Below are 12415 nucleotides of genomic sequence, written 5' to 3'. Positions count from 1 at the left end.
AACCTTACACAACCCACAAATCTGGTCGGTGGCTTTCAACAGGTTGTCCCGCAGAAATCTCCAATTGTCTTCCACGTTGTATGATGCTATATCCCCTTCTATTTCATCGATATGCATAATGTTCCTTCTTTTCCTGCCTGCAAATATTGGGTCATCCCATAAATAATGTGTTTTTTTACAAATGCATGAACTAAAAGTCAGAGGGGGATAGGATAAACTACCTGCATCAACTTGCTATGAAAGCAGGTAGTGCTTTTACGTTGATTTATTCTTGGTACAAGTTTTGCTGAGTGCAGTTCGATTTTAATAGTTATTTTTTCAAAGCTATAATGGAAGTGATAAAGGAGTATATCTGGCATATTTTGCTTTATGAGTTCAATAAAGGCAACAATGCAACAGAAAGTGCACAGAATATTAATGCAGTATATGGGGATCAGACAGTAAGCCAGTGTCAACAGTGGTTCCAGAAATTCCAAGCCGGAAACTACAGCCTAGAAGACAAGTCTCGTCCAGGAAGATCTGTAGAGCTTGACGAGGATGTCCTGCAAACCCTGGTGGAACAAAATCCCATTGTAACTGTTGAGGAAATAGCAGAGAAGCTTGGATTTAGTCATTCAACCATTCATCAACACCCGCATGCCATCGGAAATGTCAGTAAATTAGGTCAATAGGTTCCTCACAAATTTTCCGAGTGTAATCACGTGCAGAGAGTGAATGTGTGCTCTTCTTTGCTATCACATCTCACAAATGAACCTTTCTGGACCAAATAGTGACTGGTGATGAGAAATGGGTTCTTTATAAAAATGCCAGGCACCGAAGACAGTGGGTTGGGAAAGGAGAAACATCAACACCACAGGCTAAAGAAGGTCTTTACCCATGTAAGGTGTTGTTATCTGTTTGGTGGAATATGAAAGATTTAGTCCAATGTGAACTTTTAAACCCAAACCAAAAAATAACAAAGGAGATCTACTGCGAGCAGCGTGAGCGGCTTAGTGAGTGCTAGAAGAAAAACGACCATCTTTGGTTTCAAGACGAAAGTAGTTCTTCCATCAGGATAATGCTTGGCCACATACAGCGAGGATGACATTCCAAAGGCTGGAGCAGTTTGAATGGGAAATGATGTCCCACCCACTATATATGCCAAACCGTCAATGGGCTTGCGAAGACTTATTGGGGCAAGCGAAAGCGAAACCGTCAATGGCACCTGTGCCCAGCATCGCCTTCCTGACACCTGTGGCTGTTGCCAGTACCGCCTGACTGGCCTTCATGCCAGTGGCACGTAAAAAGCACCTACTACACTCTTGGAGTGGTTGGCGTTAGGAAAGGCATCCAGCTGTAGAAACTCTGCCAAATCAGATTGAAGCCTGGTGTAGCTATCTGGTTTCACCAGTCCTCAGTCAAATCGTCCAACCCATGCTAGCATGGAAAGCGGACGTTAAACAACGATGATGTTGATGAAAAGGAAAATGTAACAGAGGAAATAAATATATAAATAGATTAGATAAAAAGAAAATGAAGACTCAATTCAAAGAAAAATTATCATCTGGTGCTACTGATGCAAAAAAAACCATTTTTGTTCCTGTAAATAGAAGTTTTAAAGAACAACAAACATTGCACCCAGCTTTGGCTAAGTCACATTATCTCATTATGTTAACAATTATTGCAGACATTTATTACATAAAAAATAAAAAACATCAACAACCAAAGAAAAGTGTATACATTGCCATGGCCAACAAACTCTAAATCGCTTAAGATAATGTTTTCTTTTCTGGTTTTTTAAAACTTTACAACATTTTGTAATTAAAACTGTTTGCTTTTTTTTTTTTTTTTTTTTTTTTTTCATTTTAATTCTTTGTAGTTTCGATTCAGATTCTCAGAGAGAGAGATACAGATATGTGTGTGTGTGTGTGTGTATGTGTGTTACCATTTGTAAAAGAAAGAAGAGACCACTAAATACATGTGGTGTACAGTTTTATGTATGTTTTTTATTTAAACTAAGATTTCAATTGTTATTCATGTCTTCCACTATCTGCAATCTTTCAGAGCATTGCCCAAAAGATCACAGGGCATGAAACTCAAATAGCGACCAAAATCTGTGTTTAAAATACGCCCACATATATATATATATATATATTATATATATATACTAAGAGAGAGAGGTGAGTGTTAAGTTACTTTGTATGTGTTTAGAAGCTGAAGCAGTTGTAATTCTAGAAATGATAAACTACAGTCAACAAACAAACAACAACAGCAGTAGTAATAGTAGTAGTAGTAGTAGTAATAATAGTAGTAGCTTGTCTGTGTGTCTCTACGGCAACTGTCTCTCTACAAATGACAGATACTAGTTTATTGACATTGTCCATTCTAAGCCGAGATGACATTGCTTTTACTGAATTCATAATTTTTTTTTTTTTTTTCCAGTTTTTGACAGAGAGAAAGAGAGAGGGAGAAGATTGGGAGAGGAGAATGGAAGGGCAGGAGGGAGGGAGGAAGGGAAAGGGCTATTCAAGTGAGGGATCTTTTTTTGTTGTTGTTGTCATAATTATTATTTAAATATTCATTTGACTATTTTGTTGTCTTTTTAATTTCTCTTTTTTTTTTTGACCGTTTAATTTTCTCTCACCAGAAATTTATCTTTTCTTACTTACACACACAGACAAACACAAGCACACACACACACACACACACACATGCACACACAGCGTGGATCCTTCAAAATGAAGATCATTTTATTATATCCTGTGTGTAAATATGACAGTGGAGGGGGTGGGGTGAGTGGAGACTTTTATTTCATTTGGGTGGCTTGGGAAAAGAGGGCTATCTTATTTACTTATCCTTTCATATATTCATATTTATATTATTATTATTAACATTACATTTTGATCACATTTTTTTTTTTTATGTTGATTCTCTAAAACTGGTACCAATGTCCGGTGGGTTTTTGTATGAAACAGTCACAACTGAAGTGAATTAATTCATTCGGTTTGGTTTGGGTCTATTCAGCTGACCACCTGTGCAGAAACCTCTGGTAAAGGCAGGACTCGGTTCAATTGGCTGTAACACTGCACACAGACGGGTGCATGGCGTTTGGGGAAATGACCTGGCAGAGGTAGATGAGCAGCGATACAACGGGTACAAAACACCTCACCACACTTCCAACAGTGGTACTAAAATATAGAAGGAAAAAAAAATTTGACAATTTTGACAGATAGATAAATGGATAAATAGACATCATAGAATCATGGTAAAAGTAGAAACAAACAACAAACTCTGAAAAAAGAATGGTTAGTTACAGGGAATTGGAGACTATATATAGAGCAACAGCCAAGATAGATGGAATTTAAATCCAAATGTGAAGAGCAGTCTAAAACTAATTGAGAAAGTTTGTTACCTTCTTTGAAAAATGTTCAAAAGAATATGCACAACTACAGTTTTGTACATTCCGGAATGGCTTCCAGTCAATAGCAACGGACGCTAGTTCTTCATAGAGTTGAGCTTTTGTGAGGGGTTCAGAACTGCCAGTGACGCTTGTTAAAGACACTACACTGGATACCAGGCCATCATCAATACCTGAACGAGACAACTGGGAACTGGATTCATCAAAGCCTGATTCAGTGTCACTCTTGCCAGCAACGTGATTGTTTTCTGATTCAAAGGACTTGGTGAGGGTTAAATTGGTACTGCTTAACTTATCTCCACCATTCTCTTCGGTAGGTTCTGTCAGTAAAACACCATCAAGAGAGTCCATAGATGAGAAACACTGTAGCTTACGCTGGATCACTTCCTCAGAAATACCCATTCGTTTGCAAAGGTCATTGATTCTCTGAAAGAAAGAACAAAATGAAACATAAAAAAAAATTCTATGTAAAGCATGGCAGTTCTCTATGAAATTTAAATTTAAATAATTATTTCAAATTTTGGCACAAGGCTGGAAATTTTGAGAAGGGTCAATCAATGACATTGACCCCTGTGATCAACAGGTACTTGTTTTTTTTTTTTTGTTTTTTGTTTTTTACCTGGAAAGGATGCAAAACAAAGTTGACAGAACTAGAATTCAGAATGTAAAAAGTTGGAAGAAATGCTGTTAAGCATTTCTTCCAAATCTTCACAGTTGAAGATACTGACCCAAGGTGCCACACAGTAGGACTGAACCCCCAAAGCATGTGGTTGGGAAGCAAACATCTTTACCACACAAAAACATTGCTCCATAATCACCTCACCCCCACTATTTTCAACAATAGCAATGTTTATGTAAGCAAAAATTCAACAAACTGTTACACAAAAGACTATATAAAAGCTATCGACTGTTCAACTGCCCAGAAGTACCTCTAATACCCTTGGACATGCTTGTAAAATAGAAAAACAGTGCAGCACCCACGACTTTCAGAAAAATATTTTTTCACACTCAGAAATGTCAAAGCATGGAATAAACTGCCCTTGTTGATGAAACAAAGGAGAAAGATCCTTCTTGGTTCATATAGATCCATAGGGCTGATTTCCCAGTTTCTGAGGCATTGACGTATATATTCCCTGCTTGGAGGAGATGCCAGTCCATCACAGGGTTATTCATTTTTGACAGCTGAGTGGACTGGAGCAACATGAAATGAAATGTTTTCTTCAAGAACACAATATGTCACCCGGTCCAGGAATCGAAATCACAATCTTAGGATCATGAATGAGTTCAACACCCTACTAATAAGTCATGTGCCTTCAATCTTGTTGCATCCTTCAAAAATTCCAAGCTGCCCAAAATTCATCAACACTATCTCTGATGTGCCCATGCACCCTTTTCTCTCTATGGCTCTTTTGCTGTTCATTTTACTGTCTCCTTGTATTTAATTCTGTGTACTAAACATGTACCTTTGGCTATCATAGCTGTCTGTTTTTACTTGGCTTATTACTGTTTTCTATCTCCTCTCTTACCCACTTCTAAGCTCATTATTATTATTATTATTAAATATCTTGCTTTTTATCTTTTTACTTGTTTCAGTCACTGAACTGTGGCCATGCTGGAACACTACCTTGAAGGGGTTTTAGTCAAACAAATTGACTCTAGTAATTATTTTTAAGTCTAGGACTTACACTATCAGTCTCTTTATGCCAAACTGCCAAGTTATAGGGATGTAAACAAACCAACATTGGTTGTCAAATAGTGGGAAAGGGACAAACAAAGATAAACATATAAACACATGCTACGCTTCCACACAGTTTCCATCTACCAAATTCACTCACAAGGTATTGGCCTGGGACTATGGCAGAAGACACTTACCCAAGGTACAGTGCAGTGAGACGGAACCCAGAAGCACAGGTATTTCATATCAAGTATTTTGTGAGCAATAGCATTGATTGAACAAATGGGTCAATCAATCAATCAATCAATCAATCACTGGCTTCCAGCATTTCCAATGTCAATAATGACAAGGCAATGTTTGCATAACTTGGATGCAATAAATACTACCCAATATTTTTGTTTGAAAGCGCCTGTTATCCAGAAGTTAATTTTCACTGTGGAAAAATCTAATATTTGGTAAAATTTGTTCAAGCTGAAAGACAAGAGAAAAGGAAGACTTCTGCCAAAGTCTAAGACACTTACCATTTCAAGTAACCGTATATGGTCTTCAAGGGAGCTGCTGTGTTCTTTAGCTGTTGCTAATGTATCCATTATTTCTTCTCTAGGATGCACACCAGTATCAAAGCGGTTATACATTCCTTTCCAAAACCTACAAAGAAAGTATAAGAATGAAGATTTGTTCTTATTGTTAGATTGACATTCAGATCATGTGCTGAATTTTAACATTTTGGCAACAACTTTACTACATTACAATTTCATATGGAAAATATTGTTTTTGAATTTAACTCTTTAGCAACTAATCCAGCCATAATTTCGCCCAAATATTCTACCTGTTTTATGTTTGAACCAGACAGATCTGACCTCTCACATCTATCCTACAATATCATTCTAAAAATAAGTAAATCACATCATCAAAATCTCAAAGCTACAAGATAATGCATGACTAATTCAAAACAATGTGAATAAATAAGCATTATATTTGACAAAGTAATCTGAATGATAAAGGGTTAATAAAAAGAAAACTATTTTTACAAACTTTGTACATGAAATGAGTTTGAATAAATGAATAAAGCATACACCATAGATTGAATACAATACTCTCTACCTCTGTACATGGACTGGACCTAGTTCTAAATTTCTTCTCATCAACATTCCTACTGTGTCTTACATCTCAACGACAACACTAACTAATTTGGTCCAACCCTTTCTCTTTAAAACATCATACCACAGATAATCATTCCTCACTCCCTTACTAGGTTTTAGGAGATTGTGAAAATTATAGACATTGCTTCCTCCTCACAGACCAGTATCTGACAGACTGTGAAGGGAACCTGACACAGCTTCTATCTTCTTCACCTTTGTAATTGGACGTAAAATCTTACTTCTTAACTGGAAGTTAAATATTTAAATAATTCAAGATAGTTACATCATATAATGGGAAATATATAATGAATAATAGTTAATAACATGCACGCATGCACAAAAGAAATAAACATAAATGGTAAAGCCAGTATATATTATACCCACAAAACGATGCTCAGAACTAATGTATTTTGAGAGTGTAAAGTTATTCCCCTTCAATTTTGAATGGAAAAAGCCATTTCTCGACAATATATTTTATTCAGCTCATTTAATTTGACAAGTTGAATTCGTTTTTAATAGGTGGACACAGTCAACTAAATCTACCTCAGCGAAACTGGCCCTATGCTCCTTATAGAGTAATGTGGACTAACCATAAGGTATATTGATCCCTTTATCCATTTACTTTGGCCAACATTATAAATAGAGTTTTAGTAATAATTTACCCTGTCTCACTTGCGAGATCTAGTTTCTACTGGCCAGCAAAGCCAGACAAATTTGACACCCCTATTGTAAGCACTAAAATCAGTCTTAGAATGAGAAGACACCAATCTACTTACACAGAGTGTTCAGTTCTGTAATTTGACGGGTATGATGACGGGTGAAATAAGATAAAATGAAACAGGACATAAACAAACCTGAAGATTTGGGGGCAAGTGTTTGGGAAAAGCAACCCACTTGCTTTAGTTGCCATGTTATCCTTCTGGAAAATAGGGTTGATGAAGTCGTTCATGTACTTATGGATGTAACCCCAGAGGGAGTGTGTTCTTTCTGACAACCTGTAGATAAAGAGAAGAGAAACAAAAAAGAAAATTAAATCAAAACTTAGAGAAAAACATTCGATTGGAGGAGATATTGATGGTGGAAGAAACATTTAATGAGGTGTTTGCAAGGAATACAGTAAGGGGGTGAGATATGGTGAGGGTAATGATTTAAATATAAAACTACATTGTTTTTATTGTTGTGTTAATATATTTATTAAGATAGTGGATTGTACAGAAATAGTAGACAGCCATAAAAACAAAAAAAACAAATGTTCTCTTTCTCTCTTTCCAACTCCCTCCCTTCTCTGTTTACCAAGTTCAAACCCTATCAAATTTTACTTTACTTTTCAATAAGGGAGTTTCAATGAAGTAATTCAAGCTGCTAACAATAGCAGTCAAATCTCCTTGAAACTACATCCTACTACCATGAAAAAGGCAAGATACATATTACTAAAGGTGGTGAACTGTGGGAGAATTGTTAGCACACCAAGTTCAAATTCTGCTGAGATTGACTTAACCTTTCATTCTTTTGAGGTCAGTAAAATAAGTACCAGTTGAGAGTCAACGTAATTAACTTACCACCTCCCCCAGACTTGCTAGCCTTGAGCCAAAATTTGAAACCATTATTATTATTATTATTATTATTTGTCTGTCTTTACATTCTCTGAGTTCAAATTCTGTTCAAGTCAACTTAGTCTTTCATCCTTTCAAGGTGGATAAAGTAGGTACCAGTCAAATACTAGAATTGGTGAGATCGACTTCCCACCTCCCCAAAAATTTCAGGCCTTGTGCCTTTACGAGAAAGAAGGATTATTATTATTATTATTATTATTATTATTATTATTATTATTATTATTATTATTATTATTATTATTAAGATGGCAAGCTGGCAGGACGGAAAAATGCTTAGCAGCATTTCGTCCATCTTTACATTCTGAATTTAAATTCTCACAGGGTCAATGAGTACTGAGGTCAAAGTAGTCAACCTCCACCTCCCCTCAAAAAAGCTAGCCATGTGCCAAAATTTGAAATCATCGTTGCTGCCACCACCATCATTGATTTTTGCCTTTCATCTTTTAAGGGTTGATAAAAAAAGTACCAGTCAATAACTGGGGTTGATTATAGCCCCTACCTGCAAAAATAACTGGAACTGATTATATACCCTACCTGCAAAAATAACTGGGGTCGGTTATATCCCCTACTTTGTACCTATATTAGAAACAATTATTAGTTATTATTACCAAAGACGTTTTAAGGAACCAATGAAGAAGGTTATATGTGTTTGCTTGACCTGTTTTAAAAAGAGAGAGACACATTGAATAATCCAGTTCTGGATAAATTATGTCTGATGGAAGTAGATAAAGAAACAAGATGACTGCCACTACAGCATCTTTGATTCCAGTGCCAAACTAAGTACAATGACAACAATATTAAGTTATTTATACCTTAGATCGATGCGATCCTTCTCACAGTTTCCAATAAAAGTACCGTATTGACATGAGAAAACATGATCGTGAAGAACCAGCAAGAAACGTTCGTTGAATTGAAAAGCACAGGGGAATTGGTGAGTCATCTGCCACACTGCGTCAATGAATTGTGTGAACACCGGGGAAACTTCTTTAGGGTCAACTGTGCCCAGAAAACCACATCGGTCTGTAAATTTATGTCCAAAAGCCAGCCATTCTTTTTCAATAAGGTCCTGAAATAGAATTAGAATTGTAATGTATCATGCAATGATTTTTAGGGTTTAAAACAGCCAAATAATTGACAAAATAATATAATCATAATTCCTGATAACAAAACAATTGACAATAATGAGTTGATTATAATTCTGAAGTATACCAAAGTTGACAGATTGTGTTAGAGAGAGAGAGAGAGAGAGAGCTATATTAGTACACATTGTGATAGTGCAACTGCTAGGAGGCCACCAATCTAAAGATGAGATATTTATAAAGCCCGTAAATAGGCAGTTTTTAAGAGGGAATTTGCATGCCAGACATGGTTGAAAGTTTTGCTGATGTCAAGCATAACAACACTGCTGCTACCAAATTTCTTGAAGCTGAGAGCCCACTGGAGAAAGAATACTTTTTAACTGCACAGACATACATGCCTGCATGATTAAGAAGAGACATTAAAGTGCAGACAGGGCTGTGTGGTTGAGAAGGTTGTTTCCCAAACCATGCGATCTTAGGTTCAATCTATCTGCCTCAGTAAATTCTGTCTGACCCCTGCAAGTACAGAATAGACAGATGATGATGACAATGATTAACTGTGAAATACTGTGAAAAGTGAGAAGCTGAGAGCCCACAGAACAGAAGCTGTTGGTTACTCACATGATGAGTTGGCATCCTAATAACCTGGCCAACCACTGGTAGTATCTTCAGAGTAGTGCAGTGATGACATATTGAAGGGCCATTTAAAAAAACGTAACAACATTTTGTATGGAAGAGAGAGAGTGTGTGTGTGTGTTTTTGTTTCAAGTAACAAAAAAAAAAATGCTTTTTTTTTAAATGATGTGAAGCAGATGTTGACTCACCTGAAATCCTTTTAATGTTCTATAGTAAGGGTCCAACATGAGAGAAGCCAAAGAACATGTTTGAGCTGTGCGGTCCCAACCATCTGAACAGTGTACAAGGACACTGACACCTTCAGAGACAGCCTTCAAAATATAACGGGGAAAAGATGATTAAACGGATAGGAACAAATTAATTACACACACCTCACCACATGCATATATACACACACCTCACAACACATGCATATACACGTCAACAAGCAAATACATACACATCTGACCACACACATACACACTTAACCACACACATGCACTCATACCTCACCATGCACATACAACTTACCATACACACACACATACCCTGCCACACACTTTGCCACATACATACACATACCTCACCACAGGTATACACATCTCACTACACACACACTTCACTGCATGTGCATATACACACTTTTATTGTTGCCAGTGTCTCTATAGCTTCACTTTTAGTGGAGAAAATTCAGCCAGAGAAATTACTACTGCTAATGTCTACACAGCCCTTGCTTATCTGTATAGTTCTACTTTTAATTTAACCCTTTAGCATTCAGTTTAATCCACCAAATGCAATGCTTATGCATTCACATTGTTTTTAATTAATCCTGCATTAGCTCGTAGCTTTGAGGTTTCGATGATGTGATTGTTTATTTTTTAGAATTACACTGTAGGGTAGATTTGAGAAGCTAGATCTGGCCAGTTTGAACATAAGACAGGCAAAATATTTGGGCCAGATATGGCTGGTTTAAATGCTAAAGAGTTAAGTAGAGCAAAAGCAGTTAAAATCAGAGTAAGTAAATAGCAGCTTCAAGACACACAGAAAAGAAATTGTAAAATACAGAGAGTGGGTTTACTGTATGAATCCCAAACTTGAAAATGGCATTAGGAAGAAGGTAGAGGAATCATTTTCTTGATTACTACACAACAGAGACATCTAATAGCTGAGTGTGACTGCAATATAACATACAGCCCAACACCAATATTTCATAGATCTTTTATCTTTTAATAGTTTTAGTCCTTGGACTGCAGTCATGTTGGAGTGCTAACTATAGTAAGCATGCCAAATTAGACTGGAGTCTGGTGCATCCTGCCAGCTTTGATCACACCATCCAACCCATGCCAGCATGGACAATGGACGTTAAATGATGATTATGATGATGATGATGATGATGATGAAGTTGACTACAGTACTTACTTTTTAAGTCTGGTACTTATTCTATCAGTCTCTTTTGTCAAAATGCTACATTACAGGATATAAACCAACCAACACTTGTTGTCAAATAGCGGTGGGGAGACAAACACACACATGACAGGCTCTGACAGTCTCTGTCTACCAAATTCACTCACAAGGCACTGGTCAGCCTGAGGCTAAAGTAAAAGATGCTTGCCCAAGGTGCTACTCAATGAGACAGAAACCAAAAGCAAGTGGTTGCAATGCAAGCTTCTTCTTAACCACAGCCAAACCAACAACAACAACAAAAAAAGAAAAAATAGATTTACTTTAGCAATGAAAACTGAAGTCTCCATGACAGCTCGCACATGTTTTAACCAGCCACTGCTCTCCAGACCTGATAGGAATGCAGACATGGAAGGATTCTTCAACTCACAGACTGAAAAATGGAAAAGAAAAAAAAAAAGATACAATAAATACAAAAAAAAAGATACAATAATAAAACGAGAAAAAAAGCAATGAATGACAGAAGCTGACTTGCATATAATTAGTTTGGTTTACTTTGGTCTGAAGAAGAGAGTTTTGTGAGAAACAATAAAACATTTATATTGAATAAGTAGGCTTTAGTATAACTAACAGGTACTAAATCATTCAACAAATGCTCATTCAAAGTAAACAGAGATAATAATTTCTTTTGTCTTGGCACACAAGACTCTTGTTTTCATTGATTTTGTCCTTCTGAGTGGTATACTATTGGTATATTGATTTCTTCCTTGGACACAAGGCCAAATTCCATTCAAGTAGGGCATTATAGATAACTGGATCAGCTCCAGCATATGACACACACCTACATTCATTTCTCTGAGGCAAGATAAAATTTTTGAAAAGATACAACAGAGACAACTGAACAATCCATCTCAGTATTTTACTGAGACATTTTATCTCCTTTGAAGGGGCCAAGTGGCTAGGTTAAGTAACTGTGACATTTGAACTCAGAGATAAAACTTCATAATGCTTCGACTCAGCTAATTTCAGTAGCAACATGAACTTAAATACTGCAAGTTAATAAGTGTTTTTACCCTAACTTAACCCTTTTGTTACTATATTCCTGTTGAAATACACTGCCCCTGTTTTGACTAATTTTTAAAAATAATGAAGACTTTTATAAAAATAATCTCGTCCTTTTTAATCTGGTGTTTGGAACGAGAGTTAACCACAGACGTTCTATATAGAAGTAAACAAAGGTTATTCAATGAAAAGGATCAATCAGCAAAGTAGAAGATCAATAATCAAATTGAACTGAAATTTAATTTAGGGATTACTCAAAATTGGAGTGGCTGTGTGGTAAGTAGCTTGCTTACCAACCACATGGTTCCGGGTTCAGTCCCACTGCGTGGCACCTTGGGCAAGTGTCTTCTATTATAGCCTTGGGCGTGGATTTGGTAGACGGAAACTGAAAGAAGCCCATCGTATATATGTATATATATATATATATATAT

General features: G+C 36.5%; 1 protein-coding gene across 3 annotated transcripts in view; it reads right to left on the bottom strand.

Moving 5' to 3' along the window:
* Positions 1-1622: 1622 nt before the first annotated feature.
* Positions 1623-12415, bottom strand: part of LOC106880692 (myotubularin-related protein 8) — a 223581-nt gene continuing 212788 nt past the window's right edge. For all 3 annotated transcript variants that reach the window (XM_014930780.2, XM_014930764.2, XM_014930771.2), the window contains exons 8-14: positions 11246-11355; positions 9731-9853; positions 8640-8893; positions 7069-7209; positions 5594-5720; positions 3392-3823; positions 1623-3167 (exon numbers count right to left, since the gene is read on the bottom strand). In XM_014930780.2, coding sequence (XP_014786266.1) covers positions 3000-3167; positions 3392-3823; positions 5594-5720; positions 7069-7209; positions 8640-8893; positions 9731-9853; positions 11246-11355 — 1355 coding nt within the window. In that variant the 3' untranslated portion in view covers positions 1623-2999. The remainder of the gene's footprint in view (positions 3168-3391; positions 3824-5593; positions 5721-7068; positions 7210-8639; positions 8894-9730; positions 9854-11245; positions 11356-12415) is intronic.

The sequence above is a fragment of the Octopus bimaculoides genome, chromosome 13 (genome assembly GCF_001194135.2).
Source record: "Octopus bimaculoides isolate UCB-OBI-ISO-001 chromosome 13, ASM119413v2, whole genome shotgun sequence".
NCBI lineage: Eukaryota > Metazoa > Mollusca > Cephalopoda > Octopoda > Octopodidae > Octopus > Octopus bimaculoides.
This window is presented reverse-complemented; position numbering and strand designations above follow the sequence as displayed.